The sequence below is a fragment of the Polypterus senegalus genome, chromosome 14 (genome assembly GCF_016835505.1).
Source record: "Polypterus senegalus isolate Bchr_013 chromosome 14, ASM1683550v1, whole genome shotgun sequence".
Classification (NCBI taxonomy): domain Eukaryota; kingdom Metazoa; phylum Chordata; class Cladistia; order Polypteriformes; family Polypteridae; genus Polypterus; species Polypterus senegalus.
In genome coordinates, this window is record NC_053167.1 from 21598601 (window position 1) to 21621779 (window position 23179).

General features: G+C 40.7%; 1 protein-coding gene across 1 annotated transcript in view; it reads right to left on the reverse strand.

Annotated features, from left to right (window-relative positions):
* The window catches only part of LOC120514612 (brefeldin A-inhibited guanine nucleotide-exchange protein 2-like), a 570108-nt gene that overhangs the window by 352474 nt on the left and 194455 nt on the right, over positions 1-23179 (reverse strand). The window contains exons 7-8 of the mRNA XM_039735092.1: positions 15159-15243; positions 14853-15024 (exon numbers count right to left, since the gene is read on the reverse strand). Of these exons, the coding sequence (XP_039591026.1) occupies positions 14853-15024; positions 15159-15243 (257 nt within the window). The remainder of the gene's footprint in view (positions 1-14852; positions 15025-15158; positions 15244-23179) is intronic.

Consider the following 23179-nt stretch of genomic DNA (forward strand, 5'->3'; position numbering starts at 1 on the left):
TCAGAGTGATCTCAGATCATTTGGAGGGGGAATTTATTGAACAACTGGTGGTACCTGAAGCACATAGGGAAACTGTTTTGCATCTGGCACATTCACACATCTTGGGGGGGCACCTCGGTGCCGACAAAACTAGAGACCGGTTATCAAAACGATTTTATTGGCTTAATATGGGAAAAGATGTTGAACGATTTTGTACTTCATGTCCAGACTGCCAGATCGTCTCTGCTTATAAGCCTCCTCGGCTCCCCTTTGTCCTATGCCCATATTGGAAGTTCCCTTTCAGCGTGTGGGATTAGATATTGTGGGACCATTACCTAAGACTAAGGATGGGTACCAATATTTGCTGGTGTTGGTTGATTATGCGACACGATATCCAGAAATGATCGCTGAAAAGGCCAACTCTTCGGCTGTAGCCAAAGCACTATGTGAAACTTTTACTCGTATTGGTATCCCTAGAGAAATCTTAACTGATCAGGGCACACCTTTCACTTCTCGCGTGATGAAACAATTGTGTGACAGCTTTGCTATTAAGAAATTGAGTACTACTGTTTACCATCCTCAAACGAATGGTTTAACCGAGCGATTTAACAAAACATTGAAACAGATGATCAGGCGAGTTGCTCATAATGATCCCACAACATGGAACACTGTCCTACCGTTTGTTTTGTACGCGTGCGAGAATCACCACAGGCGTCCACTGGCTTGAGTCCCTTGAGTTGTTATTCGCAGGCGGCGCGAGGCATCCTGGATGTGGTGCGTGAGGAATGGATAGGAAGCGAGAGAGCAGCTAAGGGTCCAAGCTTTGCAGATCGACTAATTTCGTTGCAAGACAGAATTTCTATGCTTTCCTCTATTGCTGTGGAACACCAACAACGAGAACAGGAAACTCAGAAGCGTCTTTACGATAGGCGCAGCAAGCTCCGTGAGTTCAAACCTGGCGATCGTGTTTTGGTACTGGTTCCCTCGGATCCACACAAATTCTTAGCTAAATGGCAGGGCCCGCCATTATTGAGGAGCGTATGAGTCCAGTAAATTACAAGGTTAGAATACCCGGGCGGCGCAAACCATTCCAGATTTTACACATTAACCTCTTGAAGGAATGGCACGACCGACAAGAGGTTAACACTTCCTTGGCTGCTGTTTCTCAGTCCGATGTTACCATTGGTAACGATCTTACTGACACGCAAAAGACAGAACTGTTATCTTTGATAGAACGGAACACTGATGTCTTTTCAGATTTACCAGGCAAGACTAACATTACAAAACATAAAATTACCACTGCACCTGATGTTCGCAGTACAGATGCGGCCGTTCGGATACGAAGCGCGCAAATATTGTGCGAAGAGGTAAAAAAGATGCTGACACTGGGTGTAATTCGTGAAAGTAAAAGTGACTGGTGCAGCCCAGTCGTATTAGTCCCAAAGCAAGACGGTTCGGTTCGGTTCTGTATCGATTTCAGACGCTTGAATAAGGTCTCTAAATTGATGCTTATCCCATGCCCGTGTCGATGAACTGTTGGAAAAACTGGGTCAGGCGAGCTATATCTCCACGCTAGATCTCACGAAGGCTATTGGCAGGTGCCTTTAGAGGCTAGCAGTTGTGAGAAAACGGCATTTGCGACTCTGACGGACTCTATGAATTTACAAGACTCCGTTTGGTCTTCACGGGCACCTCTAACTTTTCAGCGTATGATGGATCAGATCCTACGTCCTCACTCTGAATATGCTGGGGCATACCTTGACGATGTCGTGATTTTTAGCAATGATTGGAAAACACACTTAGAGCGGCTTCAAGCCGTTCTTGAAAGCTTGAGACAGGCTGGCCTTACTGCTAACCCTAAGAAATGTAAACTAGGCATGTCCGAGACTCATTACTTAGGCTATTCTATGGGCAAGGGTTTACTTAGGCCACAATTAAGGAAAATAGAAGAAATGCTTGTTTACCCGAGACCTGAGACACAGAAACAAGTACGCCTTTCTGGGACTCGCTGGTTACTACAGAAAATTCATTCCAAATTTTGCACATAGAGCTGCTCCTCTTACAGAACTTACTAGAGGCAGAAAAAACCGACCTGTCCTGTGGACAGAAAATTGCGAACGTTCTTTCAACGATTTAAAAAAAGCATTGTCTTCTTACCCGGTTCTAAGGAACCCGGATTTCACAAAAGATTTTATCTTGCAAACAGACGCAAGTGCATTTGGTGTGGGCGCAGTCCTGTCACAAATTTTTGATGGAGAAGAACATCCAATCACATATTTGAGTAGGAAATTACTTCCTAGGGAACGCAATTATTCTACAATTGAGAAAGAATGCTTGGCAATTAAGTGGGCTGTGGAAGCTTGCTATTACTTGTGGGGACGAAACTTCACTTTGGTAACTGATCATGCTCCACTCCAGTGGTTGTACCGACAGAAAGATACAAACTCTCGTCTAATGAGATGGTTTCTGGGTTTACAACCTTACAGTTTCACAGTAAAGCACCGACCAGGTTCTGAACACGTCAACGCAGATGTATTATCACGACTAAATGAACCTAGTACAGAGAGTCGCTTGATTCACAGGAATGTGAATAAAGCTGAGGGGGAGGGTGTGAGCTGGAGGGCTGATCGCACCCCAAATAGAGACAGACGCCCTGGGAAAACCACAAACCCTGAAACACTGACTACACATTGCTCCTTATCCTTGCACTATAACGCGTAATACAAGCCTCAGCGGTACTCCGCCGACTTATAAGCCTTAGCGCCTGTCAGTTTGGGAATTGATTGTTTGCTTTTATCTCTCTCTGCTCCTAGCGGAACTGTTATATCTGACTTGTCATGGAGCACGTTTAAGCTCATGTGTTTGCGGTGTCTGAATAAAAATCCTTCTTTTTTTCTACGACCTTCTGTGTCTCTGTGCAAATCTGTGACCCAAGCGTGACAATATATATATATATATATATATATATATATATATATATAGATAATAATAGCTACATTTCCAGAAATATTTTTTAGTTAACTATATTTAGATAGAATTCTAAGCCTGAGAAATTCTTGGAGTTAACACCAAGGAGGTTAAGGAGTTCAAGGACAGCCTTGTATGGGATTGGAATGGGGAGGAGCTGTTCTAAGCAGGTTTCATTAACTTTGGAGATCTTCCTACAAAATGCCTGGGCAGCAACTATACAAGAAGGCTAGGTATCATCTCACTAATTTTACTTACTTACTCTAACTTAAACTAAACCACACTTTAATAAAGGCATCTGTAGTTTGCTGTCACTCTTCAGTTGTCTCATTGCTGTAGTACTGTTTAAAACTGCTCAGCACCTAATCTTGTACTTCCTGCTACACTAGGTTAACTAATCAGCATTTGGTCATCAATGTTTACAGGTAAAATGGCTCTTATTCACCACACTGTGTGGCTCCTTTCTGAAACCACAATGTAGGTTGTTGATGGATAATTAAATATTTTGAAACACGCATTCAGAATAATTCTGTGTGTAAAGCAGTGAATGTGAAGTAACAGCTATCCCTTTTTTCCATCCCCTACACGAGTCCCAGAACATTCATGGTATGAACACTGAGCCTGCACCACCTGATCCATTATTGGGCTTATTGTAGTCTTACAAATTGTTCCAAGCCCTGGAGAAGTCACTGAAAGATATAGATTGCAAATACTACCAGTCAAAATTGGTGCAACTTCAGTGGTGGAACTGGTTTGGTTTTCGCCCGTCAGATACCCAACAAAGCATAATTTTTGTAGAACATGCAAGCGGGCCGTCGTGGCGAAGGGAGGAAACGCCACAAACCTATTTCATCATTTGAAGCAGAAGCACTTGTTGGAGTACAACAAAGCTGTTAAAGCACGTGAAGAGGCATCCGCTTCAACTAGCGTGGTAGTGAGACCAAAGAAGCTGACTCAACAAACAATCGGCGTAGCTTTAAATAGCTGCATGCCTTATGACAAAAGTAGCAAACGCTGGGGGGAACGAACTAATGCAGTGACGCATTGTTTAGCCAGGGATATGATGCCCATTCAGAGTGTGGAAGAGAAGGTTTCACAAAGATGCTTAAAAAGTTTGATCCACGCTACAAGCTGCCCACCAAGAAATACTTCTCTAAAGCCACCTTGCCTGCTTTATATGAAGAGGTCCGTACTGAGGTGTCAAATGCATTATCTTCGTGGAGTTTTTGCGTCCACCACAGACATGTGGTCAAGCAACATCAGACCCCTACATGAGCCTCACAATACACTACGTGGACAAAGACTGGAAGCTACAAAACAAGTGCCTTGAAACAATCCCCCAAGAGGACCATACGGGGGAAAACATAGCCAAAGGCTTAAAAGAGTTCCTCAGCTCGAGGAATTTTCAGGACAAAAAACACATGTGTGTGACGACCGACAATGGGGCCAACGCGTTGAAAGCCATCGCACTCAACAACTGGACCAAATTTTCATGCTTCGGACATTGCCTGCACATTGCAATAGGTAAGTTAATTATAACGTAGTGTTCTCCCTAGCGTCTTTTAGCCGGGCGCTCCTGGGGGTGGCTACGGAAATTGAACTCAGGTGTGATACACCACAGTTAGGTTATTTTTTAACAACGGGGCAATTACTTTTTCACACAGGGCCATGTAGGTTTGGATTTTTTTTCTCCCTAAATAATAAAAACCATCATTTAAAAACTGCATTTTGTGTTTACTTGTGTTATATTTGACTAGCGATTAAATGAGTTTGATGATCAGAAACATTTTGTGTGACAAACATGCAAAAGAATAAGAAATCAGGAAGGGGGCAAATAGTTTTCACACCACTGTATGTTGCAAAGCAGCTCTTTTAAGTTTTATTATACATGGTTATGCTTAGGATAGGTCAGCCCATTTCCACTGGAAATGCCTTTTGGTTAAACTGTCAGCAAGGAATTTGCATTTGCACTTTTAAATTTTTCTATAGCTTTAATGCACATAAAAACAGCTGCTTGTTTAAGTGAAAATAAATTAAAGGGTTTTTTTTGCACTAATAAAGTTGTGGAGTTGTAAAGTATTTTGTCTCACGTCAATCATATCGTCAGTCGTGATAAATATTTTTGGTCATATTGCCCTGCCCTACCAGTTATAGTTATAAATAAATTAATTTTTAAAAGATTTTTAAATCTTTCTGCTTAATTACAAAAATAAATGTTTCAAAACAGATAAAAATACAAAAATGCAATACTTGCAGCAATTACTGACAACAGTAATCCAATTTCAAAATCAGAGCAAAGGAACAATTTACTCTTCCAATAATGTAAGTGGAAGTCATTATTATACCAAAATTATACATACAAATCAGAAAGAATTCTGCATATACTGACCCAAGTACCGAGCAACTAGCACCTACCACACACCAACATACAGACAAAATGGTCATTGTAGAGTATGGAGCAGAATGTAGGAAATATCCTAAATATCCCAGCGATGGTAAAATGGAGAGTGTTACTGGTGCACAGCTGCCTATATAGGGCTTTCAATGTAAATGGCAAGTGATATGTAATCAGGAAGTGTGCAGTGTAAAATCACAATATAAAGTGATAAAAGGTTGTAGAAAAGGCAATTGGGTGTCCAAGCCCATAGAATTTTATTAATACAATGTCACACTTTTATTTTTTTAGCAATACTGCAACATTCAAGAAAATTTGCTTTGTACTTTTGTCCATATTCTCTAAGTGAGAATGGCCTGGTTATCAGTAGGGATGTTAAAATCCAAGAAATTTGGTAAATGTGTTGCCTAAAGAATTTGAAATGTGTAGTCATTAACATGTAATCTGGAAATAAACCTCAACTTACGCAGGTCAAAACTGGAATTTTCAGCATGCTTCTGTGTAAAGGTCAACATCTGTGTAAAGGCCACACGGCTGTAACAGTGATCTGGAACGTAGCTCTCATGACAGGAATGCTCTTGCTATTTAGTCATTCTTTTATTCTTATAAAGAGTGGGTATAGAAGAGAATCACTCCCCCGCTTCAAAATATTCACATTTTGTTGCTTTGCAGCCTGAAATGATGACACACACAAAAATATTTCTCCAGCTGTATTTACTCAAAATAACTTAACAGCCAAATGAAAAATACAATAGCAACAGTTAAAAAAATCACTGAAATGGTTAAAGGATCACTACCCTGTGTCAGTACTTTGTAGAACATTTTAATTATAGCCATGAGTCTGTTGGGATACTTCTCAATCAACTTTGCACATCTAGACTCAGCAGTATTTGCCCAGTCTTCTTTATAGAATTGTTCAAGTTCAAAATTAGATGGTAACCATTGGTGGACTGTAATCTTCAAATCATTCCACGGATTTTCAATAAAGTTTAAGTCTGGGATCTGACTAGGACATGCAAGGAAATTCACCTTTTTCTCCATAAGCCACTGTGTGGTCAAATTTGCTGCATGCTTCAGGTCATTGTCATGTTGAACCTTCTTCCCACTGATAACTTTTTGGCCAAAGGCAGCAGGTTTTCCTCAAGAATTGGACAGTATATTGACCCATCCATTTTTCCTTCTATCTTGAGAAGTGCCCCAGTCTCTGCTGCAGAGAAGCAACCCCACAATAGGATACTACTATCTCCATGTTTTACTGTGGGTAGGTTGTTCTTTGGATAGTAAGTTGTATTGGCTTTCCATCAGATACACTGTTTGGCACGGAGGACAAATAGTTTGAGTCTGGTCTCATCTGACCAAAGCACTTAATTCCATTTGGCCTCTGAATTTTCAAGGTGCATTCTGGCAAAGCTCAATTGAGATTTAATGTTGCCTTTCTTGAACAGTGCCTTCTTTCTTGCAGCCCCCCTCCCTTATAAGCCACATTTATGGAGCATTTGTGATATTGTTGTTACATGCACAAAATGACCACTCCACAAATTCCTGTAACCTCTTCAAAGTTGGTATAGATGTCTTCAGAAATTCCCTGAACAGGTTCCTCCTCACTCTTCCATCCAGTTTGGAGGGACAGCCTGATCTGGGAAGAGTACTACTAGTACAAAATACTTTCCACTTCTTGATTATAGACTTTACTGTGCTCCAGGGGTTTGATAAAACCTTTGACGTTTTTATATACATCTCCTGACTTGTGCCCGTCCACAACTTCATCCCAGAGATTTTTTGACAGTGCCTTGCCTCCCTTAGTTGATTGTTTGCTTCCAGATGCACTTCTAAGCACTGGGATGCTCTAGGAATAGCTGTTTTATGCTGAACATTGATGTGCAATGGAGAAGGTGATTAATTACGCCTGATTAAGTTCACAAATCATCTAAGAGAATCTGTTTTTTTTTAACCGTTGCTATTCTATCTTTTACTTGGTTATTATAAGTTGCTTTGAGTAAATACAAGTAGAAAAATATTTTTGTGTGTCTTCATTTCATGCTGAATATGTTGAAGAGGGTGATTCTTTTCTACACCAACTGTAGTCAGCTAATGTTTAAACATTTGGAGTTGAGTTGGGTTTCAAATGGGCTTTCTCATGTTTGCTATTAGGATACCGTTCACTGTGTTCCCTTCCTTAGCTCTGTGCCATAAGCATCCACATCCGAGACATAAAGTACTATGAAGCAGTCTGTAACATGGTACTGATTCTGTCCATTTGTTTATTTTGTGGCCTTTCTGTCTAATAGCAAGTTGTGAAAAATGGAATAAAGTAAACAGGAATTTTAACTCTGTTTCAGAGTTAGCTTTCTTAAATTAGACATGACCTATTTACCCAAAAAAGAATGCACCATTTCTACGTTTATACACAAGTGTGCTTACCTTCAATTATACCAAACGCAAAGTAGTGAGTGACATGTTTAAGGGAGGGCTAGACATACAAATATTATCATTCCAACACAAAGTTTAGAGGGAGAAAGAAAACACATTCATCAAAATGTCTATAGACAAATATACATGTGTCTATTTAATAAAGGAAAAGAAGCTTACAAAATGATGAAAAATAATTACACAAAAGATGGATGACTGTAATTAAGGGAAATCATTTTACAAAACAAGAGAAAGTAATCCAAACTCATTAAGCAAAACAGCCCTCATAATATGCTTCTCCTTAGATACCTAGGCGCCCCACCTCTCAGGTACACAACAACAAAGCCTTTTTGTTTAGTAAGGCAAGTTATTCCTCATTGAAACATTCTAAAGTGCCATTCTAAAGAGAATGAGAACAATGTTCTATTTTGAGCCCAAGCATAATCTGGGAATGACAGACAAGACTTTTTCTCTGCTGAGGAACTCTACACACCATGAAATAGGGGGACTCTTCTCTGTGCCACTAAAACACATTTCAAGCAGTAATGAACTAAGGAACTTGAAAAACAATGCAGATATTGTGACTGCTGTCATATTAAGTCAATAAAATATAAAAGTGCACATTCAAATTGCTCTACTAAAGTACATGAAAACGCTAAGATAAGACAAAAAGTACAACCTGGCTATTGGATACTTGCACTAAGACAGCTGTGACTCTGTCATCACTCAGGTTGGATTCAAGAGAGAGAAAGCTGTAAGAGCATCATCTCTTTTCGTCTAATTTTCTTATATGCTGTATAAAGTGCCACTAGCCTACTTCTTCTTCTTTCGGCTGCTCCTGTTAGGGGTTGCCACAGCGGATCTTTTTCTTCCATATCGTCCCATCCTCTGCATCTTGCTCTGTTACACCTACCATCTCAATGTCCTCTCACACCACATCCATAAACCTTCTCTTAGGCCATCCTCTTTTCCACTTGCTGGGCAGATCTTTCCTTAGCATCCTTCTCCCAATATATCCAGCATATCTACTCTGCACATGTCCAAACCAATGCAAGCTCGCTTCTCTGATTTTGAGTTAACCCTCTAATGTACTCATTTCTAATCTGGTCCATCCTCGTCACACCCAATGCAAATCTTAACATCTTTAACTCTGCTACCTCCAGCTCTGTCTCCTGCTTTCTGGTCAGTGCCACTGTCTCTAACTGATATAACATAGTTGTTCTCACTACCGTCCTGTAGGCCTTCCCTTTCACTCTTGCTGATACCCATCTGTCATAAATCACTCCTGACACTCTTCTCCAACCATTCCACCCAGCCTGCACTCTCTTTTTCACCTCTCTTCCACAATCCCTGTTACTCTGAATTGTTGATCCCAATTATTTAAACACATCCACCTTCACCAACTCTACTCCCTGCATCCTCACCATTCCTCTGACCTCCCTCTCTTTCACACACATGTATTCTGTCTTGTTCCTACTGACCTTCATTCCTCTCCTCTCTAAAGCAAACATCCAACTCTCCAGGGTCTCCTCGACCTACTCCCTGCTCTCGCTACAGATCACAATGTCATCAGCAAACATCATAGTCCATGGGGATTCCTGTCTAATATCGTCTGTCAACCTGTCAGTCACCACTGCAAATAACAAAGGGCTCAGAGCCGAACCCTGTTGCAATTCCATCTCCATGTTAAATGCATCTGTGACTCTTACTGCAGTTTTCACCACTGTCACACTTCCCTCGCGCATATCCTGTACAACTCTTACATACTTCTCTGCCATTTCCAACTTCCACATACAATACCACAACTCCTCTCGAGGCATCCTGTCATATGCTTTCTCCAGGTCCACAAAGACACAATGCAACTCCTTCTAGGCTTCTCTATACTTCTCCATCAACACACTCAGAGCAAACATTGCATCTGTGGTGCTCTTCCCTGGCATGAAACCATACTGCTGCTCACTAATCATTACCTCCCTTCTTAACCTACCTTCTACTATTCTTTCCCATAACTTCATGCTGTGACTCATCGATTTTATCGCCCTGTAGTTACTACAGCTCTGCACATCCCCCTTATTCTTAAACATCAGTACCAGTACACTTCTTCTCCACTCCTCAGACATCCTCACACTTTCCAACTCCACTGCCATCTGTCCTAAACACCTCCATGCTTCCACAGGTATATCATCTGGACCAACGGTTTTTCCATTCTTTATCCTTTTCATAGCTGTCCTTATTTCCTCCTTGCTAATCCTTTGCACTTCCTGATTCATCATTGATTATGTGAATTTCCCCTTGGGATTAATAAAGTATCTATCTATCTATCTTCACTATCTCCACATCATCCAACCTTCTCTCTCTCTCTCATTCTCTTCATTCATCAGCCTCTCAAATTACTCTTTCCATATGCTAAACACACCCTCCTCACTTGTGAGTATGTTTCCATCTTTATCCTTTTATCACTCTAACCAGATGCACATCTTTCCCAGCTCAGTCCCTCTGTCTAGACAATCAGTACAGGTACATATCTCCCCTCCTTAGTTTCCAGCCTCTCATACAATTCATTATACGCCTTTTCTTTAGCCTTCGCCACCTCTCTTCTCCTTGTGCCTTATCTCCTTGTACTCATAAACTTTCTGCATCTCTGTGACTATCTCACTTCTTCGCCACCCTCTTCATCTATATACTCTCCTGTACTTCCCCATTCCACCACCAGGTTTCCTTCTCCTCTTTCCTCTGTCCAGATGTCACGCCACACCATAGCTTCTTGCTATCACTCTTACTACTTCTGCTGCAGTTGCCCAGCTGTCTGGCAACTCTTCACTGCCACCCAGTGTCTATCTTACCTACTCCCTAAACTCAGCCTTGCAGTCTTCCTTTTTCAATTTCCACCATTTAATCTTTTGCTCTGCCCTTCCTCTCCTCCTCTTCTTCTTGATCTCCAAACTCATCCTACAGACCACCATCCTATGCTGCTTAACTACACTTTCTTCTCACCTCCAAAACACTCTTGACGTACTGCTCCTTTAGAATAACACCTACCCCATTTCCCCTCCTATCCACACCATGATAGAATAATTCAAGTCCACCTTTGATCCAGCTGGCCTTACTCCCCTTCCATTTTGTCACTTGCACACACAATATATCAACCTTCTTTCTCTCCATCATATCGGCTAAGTCTCTTTCCTTACCAATCATACTGCTAACATTTAAAGTTTCTACCTTCAATTCCACTCACTTTACCTTCCTCCTGTCCTTCTGCCTCCGGACACGTCTCCCCTCTCTTCTTCTCCTTCTTCGGCCAACAGTAGCCCAATGTCTGCAGCACCCTGTAGGCTAACAGTACTGATGGCAGCCATTGTTAACCCGGGCCTCGACTGATCCAGTATGGAAATTTGTATCGTTGTCCGCATATTGATCTGGCAAAATTTTACACCGGATGCCATTCCTGACGTAACCTCCCCATTTATTTGAGCATGGGACCGGCATGAAGAAACACATTGGTTTGTGCATCATCTGTGGCTGGGTTGCCACTATCCTACTAATATGCCTAAAAACAGAATTAAACTTATAATGGTTAAAGCAGCATGCTCTCACTGACATAGAGAACTATTAGACATGATAAACACTGCTTATTGTACTCAGTATACTGTGTTCTGAATCTCCTAAGGTTTGACACATCTCTTCTTGGTGTATTCCAGTATTTATACATCCATTCTCTTCCGCTTATCCGAGGTCGGGTCATGGGGGCAGCAGCTTGAGCAGAGATGCCCAGATTTCCCTCTCCACGGGGGAATCCCGAGGCATTCTCAGGCCAGCAGGGAGACATAGTCCCTCCAGCGTGTCCTGGGTCTTCCCCAGGGCCTCCTCTCGGTTGGATGTGCCCGGAACACCTCACCAGGGAGGCGTCCAGGAGGCATCCTGATCAGATGCCCAACAACAACAACATTTATTTATAAATAAATAAATATATTTATAGTTTCATACAAAAAGTAGCTCAAAGTGCTTTACATAATGAAGAATAGAAAAATAAAAGACACAGTAAGAAAATAAGTCAACATTAATTAACATAGAATAAGAGTAAGGTCCAATGGCCAGGGTGGACAGATAAAACAAAAAAACTCCAGGCGGCTGGAGAAAAAATAAAATCTGTAGGGATTCCAGACCATTAGACTGTCCAGTCCCTCTGCCCTCAAGCCACCTCATCTAACTCCTCTCGATGTGAAGGAGCAGTGGGTCTACTCTGAGCCTCTCCTGGATGACTGAGCTTTTCACCCTATCTTTAAGGGAAAGCCCAGGCACCCTGCGGAGGAAACTCATTACAGCCGCTTGTATTCGCGATCTCATTCTTTCGGTCACTACCCATAGCTCATGACCATAGGTGAGGGTAGGAACGTAGATCGACTGGTAAATTGAGAGCTTTGCCTTACGGCTCAGCTCCTTTTTCACCATGACAGACCGATGCAGAGCCTGCACGACACTGAGCCCTCATCACTGCGGACGCTGCACTGATCCGACTGTCTATCTCACATTCCATTCTTCCCTCTCTTGTAAACAAGTCCCCGAGATTCCAGTATTTAGCCTCACTAAAGCACATTTCCTATTTAGCTCATTGATTGCTTCCATCCCTGTGTTATAAAAGGTGTCAGTGTGAGAGCGTGTATTGTATTTATATGTTCATCATTGGATCACATGAGATGAGGAGGACAGGAGGGGTTCTACAACCTTGCTTAGATGTGTCTGTTGCAGGTCACTTTACACAGAAAACAAGATAAGTCTACATGCTAATAGTAATGTAAAGGTAATTACAGTCACCTGGGAGAAGTTGTAGTTGTGGTCGCCCCCGCAGAGTTTGCTTTGGAGGGCGGGAGTGACCAGAAGTCGGATGACTCTCTGCTTAAGGCCAAGGAAGGCAGCGGAGTCGGGACTTGGGACGGGTGTCCCCGTGCGTGAGAGCCTTGGTCGTGGGGGAATTCCCAAGTCATTGTCTGGAGGAGCCAACCGGAGCCAAGGATCGGTGAGGCAATCAGAACAGCAGAAGCAGGTACAAAGAAGGTCAGCTGCATGTTGGGGGACTCCCCTATTGAGAAGTCCAGATGGGAGAAGTTGTTGCACCAGATTTGTAAAAGGACAAATTTCCGCATGGTTTTAACCTCGTTGCTTTAAAGGTTTTTTTTTCTATTGATCTTAACCTCCATGTTTCTTTTATGGATTATTTATTGGATGAAGATTTGAACCACTGCACTATACTTTGAACACTGTTTTGTTGACTATTTTAAAAAGCACTTTGCACTTTTACATCATCCCTTGCTATGTTGTTGCCTCACTGTTTAGCTCATCGGTAACATTACCGACAGTGTTGGGTTTAAGGGCTCCCTAACAGTGAATGGGAGCATGGAGCTGAACCTGCATTGTCACAGAACAGCAAACAAAGGGCTCAGAAACAAAAGTAAAAGAATAAGGCAACTAAAGTACCATCAAAATCTAAACCAGCTTCAAGCTCACAGGATGGCCTACCAGACACTGACCACAAACAGATGGGTGAAGGACCTAATGTGGCAGCATCAACACCAGCCAAGAGCGAAAATGGGAATGAAAACTGCAGGCAAGGAGAATTTGTTGATTCCAGAAGGATTATTGGCCTTTTATCCCCACTGTCAACTACAGCTAATACCCCCCCTTCCAGTGTAAGTCAGCAATGTCTACACCAACTGAAGCACACTATCCGAACTGAAGGAAATGATTGCCGCACTCTTGGGACATAAATGATATAAAGAAATAAATGACCTAAACAAGAAAAATGAGAAACAGCATCAGGATATAAAAGACCTTGGGATACATTTAAGTACGAAGTTTACTGTAACCTTTACAGAAATTCTAGAAAAATTGATTAAAAAAATACAGGAAAATACAAGTAAGTTAGAGAGTAAAATTAGACTACTTGCCGCTCAGCTTCAAGATGTTAAGCACATATTTTACGACTCATATTGAAATAGGTGAACAATCGACATTCACCACTGATGAAAAAATAATGGATGTAAAATCAGAATGCAAAGTGCTCGGGGAAAAGCTGGCTACATTGCAAGACAGGTATAGAAGGAACAACATCAGAATCGGAGAACTCCTGAAAACCTTGTAATTCCAAACCCAGTGAAATCCATAGCTAAACTATTCACTGAAATAACTTGAGAGGACTTCAAATCTGACACTGAGATCTCAGAAGCCTACCGTATATGTGGATCACATGCCTCATAACTAATAAGACTGATTGTCATTTCAACAGACTACAGGTTAAAGAAAACCTGATGTCTCTTCTCAGACTGAAAGAGGAGATTATTATATCTGGGAATAACCACATTCGTATTTTCTCTGAATTCTCCCCTTCAACAACTGCTAAACGCAACACATTCTAAAGCAGTAAACAGTGTCTTAGCAGGGCCAAAATCAGATACAGTCTATTATATCCTGCAAAACTGAAAGTGGTTATTGAAGGTAAGATTTACATATTAGTTCTCTGGATGAAGCAGAAAAAAGAGCTAGGAAGACTGATCTTGACATTCTTTTGAAATATTATCATAAGTCATATTGTGTCCTGGCAATGCAAAGATGATTCTGTTGGCAACTTGGTCCATTTGTAATGCAACATTTGCCGAAACTATACATTCTTGTTCCTTTTTTTATTTATTTAAACTTCAGTTATTATATTGGACTCTCTTTCATTGAATATATGTACATTTTGGCATCCATAAAGTAACTAGCTATTTACAGTGTGTGTTTTTTTCACATTCTTCTAATTTACCAGGATTGCTACATAAGTTTGCTTATAATATACCCCACAGAGCTGCTAATTTATCGTCAACATACAATGTACAATATTACATTGTATTTAAACTGTACAATACTTTGTACAGCAATACATCTGATATTAAAAGAAATTGTGCTTATTTTGTGAGTACACACTTAAAAGTAAACTATGGGATCTAAGAAGAAATTAATATTTTGGGGAGTGCTAGTAGTTTTTTTTATCTAAAATACATTTTCAGTAATGAACTGTGAAAGCTCTCAACTCTACTCTTGCACACACAAGGAATTATATGGAACTCACTGTGTTTGTTAGATTTTTGTGTGATGGAGTACTCTTTGGTTTCTTTCATCGCAATTTTCTTTCCAGCTATTTCATCATAGACAGAAGACAAGTACTCTTCAGGTAGGTCCTTGCTGTCATTAATTCCCCGGTTCATCTTGATATATTGCTCCTTAGTCATTTTATTCTTAACCTTTGAAATTCAGAGCAAATCACAGAAAACAAAAACTATCAACTACAAATGCAAAATAATTTTGGGAATAAGTTTTAACCCAATCAAACCAACAAAATTCTGGTTAAAAATATTAGACAAGGCAAAAGTTTTACCTGGGAGCTGTGAAGATCAGTGGTCAATATAATTATTGAGTAGGCTAAAACATAGGCTGTATCTGCACTGGCAAAAAGTGTTTGTCTGTGAAGAAGAAATATTATATATAATTATTCCTATTTCAGTAATTTTTTACTTAAAAATTAGAAAAGTACATTGAGATAGTTAATTGTTAAAAATATTAGACCTGACATTTCTGTAAAAACATTTTTAGAAACAGTGTTTTTATTCACCTTGTCAATACACCTGCTATTATTGAATAGTATAAGAAAACCATTGATAAAACCAGTTAGTTATTCAATCCAAGTAATTTACAAATTATCAACTAATTCTAAAGCAGACAGGAAATTGTCAGTTTTACAAAACAAAATGACAAAATGAAAATATACAAAGTTAAATAAATGATTAAACAAAAATGTTTGTTAATTTAACATAAGAATAATAAGAAGAAAATATTTTTGATAACTAGCCATTTAGTCTGGTCTTCCCTTTATATTCAAGTAATTATGTCATCCAGATTAAAATGTTTAAAAATACTTTATTACTGTCTAGTATAACCTTTAACCTTTTCCATAAATCTATAATCATCAGTGTAAAGAAGTACTTCTGACATCTGCAAGAAACTGACTACTAATACATACGTACAAGCTCTTATAGAAAGACAGGGAGAACTTTGTTGTTTTGAGCAATGGTATCAAACTTTTTCTGCATTTTTACAAAATAGATTACTGCTCAGATTGTGCTAATATTGGTTAACCTTTGTGAGGCTGACCCTCTCTATAGGAAAGTCACTGATATGGAGTGAGGTTCTTCACAGTGGGGAAGTCCACACTCAACTCTTCTGTGTTATTGACATTAACACTAGAATTACCAAAGCCTACAAAACAACTTGTAAACCTGGCCACCTTAAATTTGTTTGCACATCTCTGGCAAAACCTTTTGCGGTGTAAATGTGTTGATAAGCACAAGCAGCATGCTATCCCATTCCCCCCATTGCTGTAGAAAGGACAAAAACCTGTCCCAGCTCAAGCCTTGTTTATCAGGGAGTGAGGTACCTAGAGCTGTATAGGGTGAATAATATATCGTTATTTGAAACACATGCATTTCATGTGTGTTCCATGTCTACAAAGATCTGTGTAAATGTAGGATGACAGGAAATGCAAGAAATGTTGAACACATACCGAAAAGACAAACTTTTTTCATGTTTTAGTACTAACGTCAAAATTTTGACATGAAGTATGTAATGTGTAAAGTCCAAATATCAAATAAGCACTTTCACAAAGGTACAAGTATAACAGAACAAGTGCGCTTTCATTCAAGACTCTATCCGAACAAAAAGAAATCTGATTACTGTATTTTGTTGTAACAACTTCTTTTGTAGTACAACAGTAAGAACTGCTGACTCCTATTGAAAAGGTTGCAGGTTCGAGCCTTCCCAAGGTCCCATAATAAACGTTTTAAGTAGTGAGCTGCTCTTATTGTTACTATTATACAATAAAAACATACATTTGATTTGAGTCTGTAACAGCGAGTGTAAATGTATGGTACTTGTACAGTTTAGCTTTTTTTTTTTATTTATTAGTTTTACTAATAATAATACTGTGATCAAAGTCTCCAATGTGGAGATGAGGAGCTGCTTTGTAAGCCTTTTTGACATTTGTACACACCAAGTCCAGCGTGTTAGTTCCTCTAGTTGGAAAGTGGACATACCGGTGGAATTTAACCAGAACAGTTTTTAAGTTTGCGTGATTGAAATCTCCAACAAGCACAAAAAAACTGTCTGGATGAGCAGTCTCTAGGTCATTGATGGCACTACAAAGCTAGCACAGGACCTCCTGGGTATTAACACTGGGAGAAATGTACACAGCCACTAGCAGAGTGGCAGTGAATTCCTGTGGCTGGTAAAAGGGTTGACACTTGACAATCAAATATTCCACCAGATATGATTATTGAGTTGTAACAATTTTACTGTTACTGCACCATGCATTGTTGATACACACCCACAGTTCTCCACCTCTGGTCTTACCAGAGCACCCTGCATTTCTAATAGCACAAAAAGATGTTAGCCAGTCCAGCTGGATTGTTACATCAGTCATTTTGTATTGGAGCCAGGTTTCAATCAAAACAACAACACAGCAGTCTAACACTTCATGCTATGTATATAGTTGGAGCCATAGATAATCCAGTTAATTTTCCCTGAGGCAAACAATAAGCAAGTTAAAACGATGGGATGGTCAGTCTGATCGGATATGCTTTTAGTCTCACCCAGACACCAGCCCTCTTAAACTCGCTTTCGCATCTACGCATACCGCTTCCTTTATGTCAACAGCAACAACATTTATTTATATAGCACATTTTCATACAAATAATGTAGCTCAAAGTGCTTTACATGATGAAGAAAAGAGAAATAAAAGACAAAGTAAGAATTAGAATAAGACAACACTAATTAACATAGAATAAGAGTAAGGTCCGATGGCCATGGAGGACAGAAAAAACAAAAAAAAACTCCAGACGACTGGAGAGAAAAAATAAAATCTGTAGGGCTTCCAGGTCATAGAACCGCCCAGTCCCCTCTGGGCATTCTACCTAACATAAATTAAACAGTCCTCTTTGTATGTAGGGTTCTCTTGGAAGGACTACCCAGGTCAGCTCTACCAGACAACTCCAGAGATCTCCACAGCAGTCTGAGACTGTGCAGCTTCTCTTTCAATATGGGAAGTCTGTAATCTTCCCCAAGCTTTTTAAGATTGCACTTTATAGTCAGCAGCGTCTCGATCCTGATCATACCTTAACGTAAGACGTTCAGGACACTCAGGACAAACAGGACAAACATGACAATAACGATTTTTTTCCAGATCTTCAGAAGCTGCTTCATCTACGCTCACTGCCAGTGTCCTTCTGTATTGATTCCATCCAGAGTCTGAAAATATATACACTCACTAGCTGTGCTAACCGTCTAAAAAATTTAAGTAATCAACATATTGTAGACCTGATGAACTGAAATGACAAAACCTTAAAAATACTGATTTGTACTGACTGTCAGTACATGTTTTTATTTTCTTTCTGGAAATGTGAGAAAGTAGGGTGAAATGACACCCTACGTTCTCCTGTATCAATCTATGGCTAACACAGTATAACACTCTACTTCCTGGAAATGTGAAATACTATTAACATTTATATTTTACAATCAAGTACACATTTGTTTTATAGGTTTCTTTGATATTTAATGTAAATTGCCTACTTATATCTTTGCCTTGCTGTTTCATTTCTCCATGCATGTTTAATTAGTCTGTTGATTCAGTGGGCCTTTCTTGAAATGATGTTACCAGCCTATCACACCACAGCACAGAAAATTGCACTGGCCATCACAGAGTTATAGAAGATGTGAAGGCTGTCACTTCCCACATTAAAGGAACACAGAGGAAAAACAGCCTGTTCTGCCCTTTTTTATACAGTTCCTTTGGATTCTAAGACCAGTCCAACCTGTCTTAATGTGGACCCCCTAGTTACTTGTAGGAGAGGGCCACCTCTACACCCACTCCTTGAACAGGCTCTTAGGTGTGGCAAAAGTCAATAACCAGTTCCTTGATTTTATTGATGTTAAGATGCAGACAATTCTGTTTGCACAAAGAAAAAAACCTCTCCACCTGACTCCTATACTCTGTCTCATCCCCTATATAATTACACCCTATAAGCATAGAATCATCTGAGAATTTCTGCAAGTGACACAACCTAGTGTTATATTTATAGAGGTGTACATTTTGAAGTTTCCCTGAATTTTAATGTATGAATTACAAACTATAGTTTTAACCGTTCCATGTTCCCTTTAAATTCTTCTTCTTCTTACGGCTACTATTGTTACGGGTTGCCACAGTGGATCATCTTCTTCCATATCTTTCTCTCCTCTGCATCTTGTTCTGTTACACCCATCACCTGAATGTCCTCTCTAACCACATCCATAAACTTCCTCTTAGGCCTTCCTCTCTTCCTTTTCCCTGGCAGCTCTATCCTTAGCATCCTTCTCCCAATATACTCAGCATCTCTCCTCTGCACATGTCCAAACCAACTCAATCTCGCCTCTTTAACACTGCTGCCTCCAGCTCTGTCTCCTGCTTTCTGGTCAGTGTCACGGTCTCCAACCAATAAGACATAGCTGGTCTCAATGGGGCTATGCGGGTCCGAGGATTCAAAAAAAAAAAAAGGGCCAGTTTTAAATCCACAGAGCCGTGTTGCTCTCTGTGGGCGCGAGTGCACGACCTTGGGGAGTTAATGAGGTAGTTGGCTTCCTGCTGCGTGTGATTAAGGTGCTGCATCCACAGAGATGTGAGTGTATATATTCCAGTGGAGTGTGGCGAGCAAGGCAGGTGCCCTCCCTAGGCTTCCGAGGAGCGTCCACATGAGCGCGAAGGAAGAAAGGAGGAGAGCTGACCTCGCACGGTCTGGCCTGATACCTGGAGGCCGAAAGGAGCTTGCGGCTGCTGAGCCTCTGCTGGCTAAGCGAGCAATGGGTGAGCTGGGAAGAATGAGTTGGGCTGATATCAGGAGGTGTTTTAACCTTGGATTTTTAATGGATTTAATTATTGATTATTTTTATTTCCACTTTTCACTGGACTTTTATGGATTTATTAATGTACTTTTAGAACACTACACAATTCACACTTTGTTGGTTTTACTTGTGTTTTGACTTTTCTTTTAATAAAAGCACTAGAGCACTTTTTCCACCATCCATGGCATCATCAGTGAACTGTCCTCATGTCATGTCATGTCAGCTCATCTCGGTCATAATTAGACGGTGTTGGTTCAGCAGACTCCCATATGGGAAGAGGGAGTCTGTATGGGACCAGCATCGTCACAATCACTACCGTCCTGTAGACCTTCTCATTCACTCTTGCCGATACCTGTCTGTCACAAATTACTCCTAACACTATTCTTCACCCATTCCATCCTGCCTGCACTTTTTTTCACCTCTCTTCCACAATCCCCAATACTCTGTACTGTTGATCCCAAGTATTTAAACTCATCCAGTTTTGCCAGCTCTACTCTTTGCATCCTCACCATTCCACTGACCTCCCTCTCATTTACACACATGTATTCTGTCTTCTTCCTACTGACCTTCATTCCTCTCCTCTCTAGAGCATATCTCCACCACTCTAGGGTCTCCCTCAACCTGCTCCCTACTATCGCCAGCAGATCACAATATGATCAGCAAACATCATAGTCCAAGGGGACTCCTCTCTAATCTCATCTGTCAACTTGTCCATCACCATTGCAAATAAGAAAGGGCTCAGAGACAATCCCTGATGTAATCCCACCTCCACCTTGAATGCATCCGTCACTCCTACCACAGACCTTACCACTGTCACAATTCCCTCGTACATATCTTGTATAACTCTTATATACAGTACAGCTAGGTCCATAAATATGTGGACAGAGACAACCTTTTTCTAATTTTGGTTCTGTACATTACCACAATGAATTTTAAATGAAACAACTCAGATGCAGTTGAAGTGCAGACTTTCAGCTTTAATTCAGTGGGTTGAACAAAAGATTGCATAAAAATGTGAGGCATCTAATCTTTTTTTACACAATCCCTTCATTTCAGGGACTCAAAAGTAATTGGACAATTGACTCAAAGGCTATTTCATGGGAAGGTGTGGGCAAGTCCGTCGTTATGTCATTATCAATTAAACAGATAAAAGGCCTGGAGTTGATTTAAAGTGTGATGCTTGCATGTGGAAGATTTTACTAGGAACAGACAACATGCGGTCAAAGGAGCTCTCCATGCAGGTGAAAGAAGCCATCCTTAAGCTGCGAAAACAGAAAAAACCCATCCGAGAAATTGCTACAATATTACGAGTGGCAAAATCTGCAGTTTGGTACATCCCGAGAAAGAAAGCAAACACTGATCGATCGATCGATTGATCTGTTATTAACTTAATTTTTCTTTTTGTAAAAACTTGATTGCTTTGTATGGATTGTAATAAAATTAATAAAAAAGAAAGAAAGCAAACACTGGTGAACTCAGCAACGCAAAAGACCTGGACGTCCACGAAAGACAACAGTGGTGGATGATCGCAGAATCATTTCCATGGTGAAGAGAAACCCATTCACAAAAGCCAACCAAGTGAACAACACCTTCCAGGGCGGCGAATCGATATCCAAGTCTGCCATAAAGCAAAGACTGCATGAAAGTAAATACAGAGGGTGCACTGCAAGGTGCAAGCCACTCATAAGCCTCAAGAATAGAAAGGCTAGATTGGACTTTGCTAAAGAACATCTAAAAAAGCCAGCACAGTTCTGGAAAAACATTCTTTGGACAGATGAAACCAAGATCAACCTCTACCAGAATGATGGCAAGAAAAAGTATGGAGAAGGTGTGGAACAGCTCATCATACAAAGCATACCACATCATCTGTAAAACATGGTGGAGGCAGTGTGATGGCTTGGGTGTGCATGGCTGCCAGTGGCATTGGGACACTAGTGTTTATTGATGATGTGACACAGGACAGAAGCAGCCGAATGAATTCTGAGGTGTTCAGAGACATACTGTCTGCTCAAATCCAGCTAAATGCAGTCAAATTAATTGGGCGGTGTTTCATGATACAGATGGACAATGACCTAAAACATACAGCCAATGCAACCCAGGAGTTTATTAAAGCAAAGAAGTGGAACATTCTTGAATGGCCAAGTTAGTCACCTGATCTTAACCCAATTAAGCATGCATTTTACTTGTTGAAGACTAAACTTCAGACAGAAAGGCCCACAAACAAACATCTACTGAAAGCCGCTGCAGTAAAGGCCTGGCAGAGCATTGAAAGGAGGAAATCCCGCATCTGCTGATGTCCATGAGTTCAAGACTTCAGACTGTCATTGCCAGCAAAGGGTTTTAAACCAAGTATTAGAAATTAACTTTTTATTTCCAGTTACAGGCAGTCCCCGGGTTACGTATGAAATAGGGACTGTAGGTTTGTACTTAAGTAGAATTTGTATGTAAGTTGGAACAGGTACATTATTTTAATAAATGCTATTGTTGACTGTCTGTAACCAAGTGCTCTGCCAATGAATGATGGAGTTTCAACTCTTTCTGACCTTATTATTTCTACTTTATTTTCAATGGTGATGGTTTTTCTTTTCTTTACTGTATCACCAGCACTTGCATCGATTTGTGTTTCAGAGACATTCTTGAAGACAAAAGGTTAAGATGAGCTCTTCTGCACAGCACTGTACAGCTATCACAGCAGGAAGGCGCTCCCCTCAGCATCGTCTGATGTATAGGGTGGGCCAGATATAATTATGCAATTTTCATTACACTATAACTTATTCAGTTTATTACATAGAAAATCACCCGAAAAATCCCAGACCATCGAGAAGTGTGCAAACTGAAGACAATCATCCCTGCATAAATCAAAGTCATCCAGACGATCTGGATCTGCATAATTAGATCTGGGCCAACCTGTACTGACAAAGACAACTTCCTGCTATGTGCACAACAGTACAAGCAGGCTTACTATTGAGAATGAATGGGGTAGCGACGGGCAGTTCATCACCAGCCCACCTCACAGTCACCTCCACTACAGCATGCTGCCTTTGTCTACAACACCACCACCCCCATTCAACACGCAGCTATCCGAGGGCACACTACAAAGCTACCCCGCCTCTCTGTTCACCCTCAACGGCCTCCGTTCAGCCACAACCGGGTCACTGCCAGCAGCATTACCAGCCGTGCACCTAGAACGAATGGGGCAGCCGTGTGTGGTGGGCAGGCAGTGAAACAGCTTGTCGCCGGGAGCTGGCCAAGGGACACTAAACTCTTGCGAGCAACAAAATCGCCCCTCCAGCCACCACTTGCAGCGTCCCCAGACCGAAGATGTCGGAGCGGCAGTTACTGAGCGCATGCTTCACAGCTGTGGCCCCATTCATATGTTGTAGGTGGATGTACGTAACCTGGGGACTACCTGTATTTAATTTGTCCAATTACTTTTGAGTCCCTGAAATAAAGGGATTGTGTTAAAAAAATGAT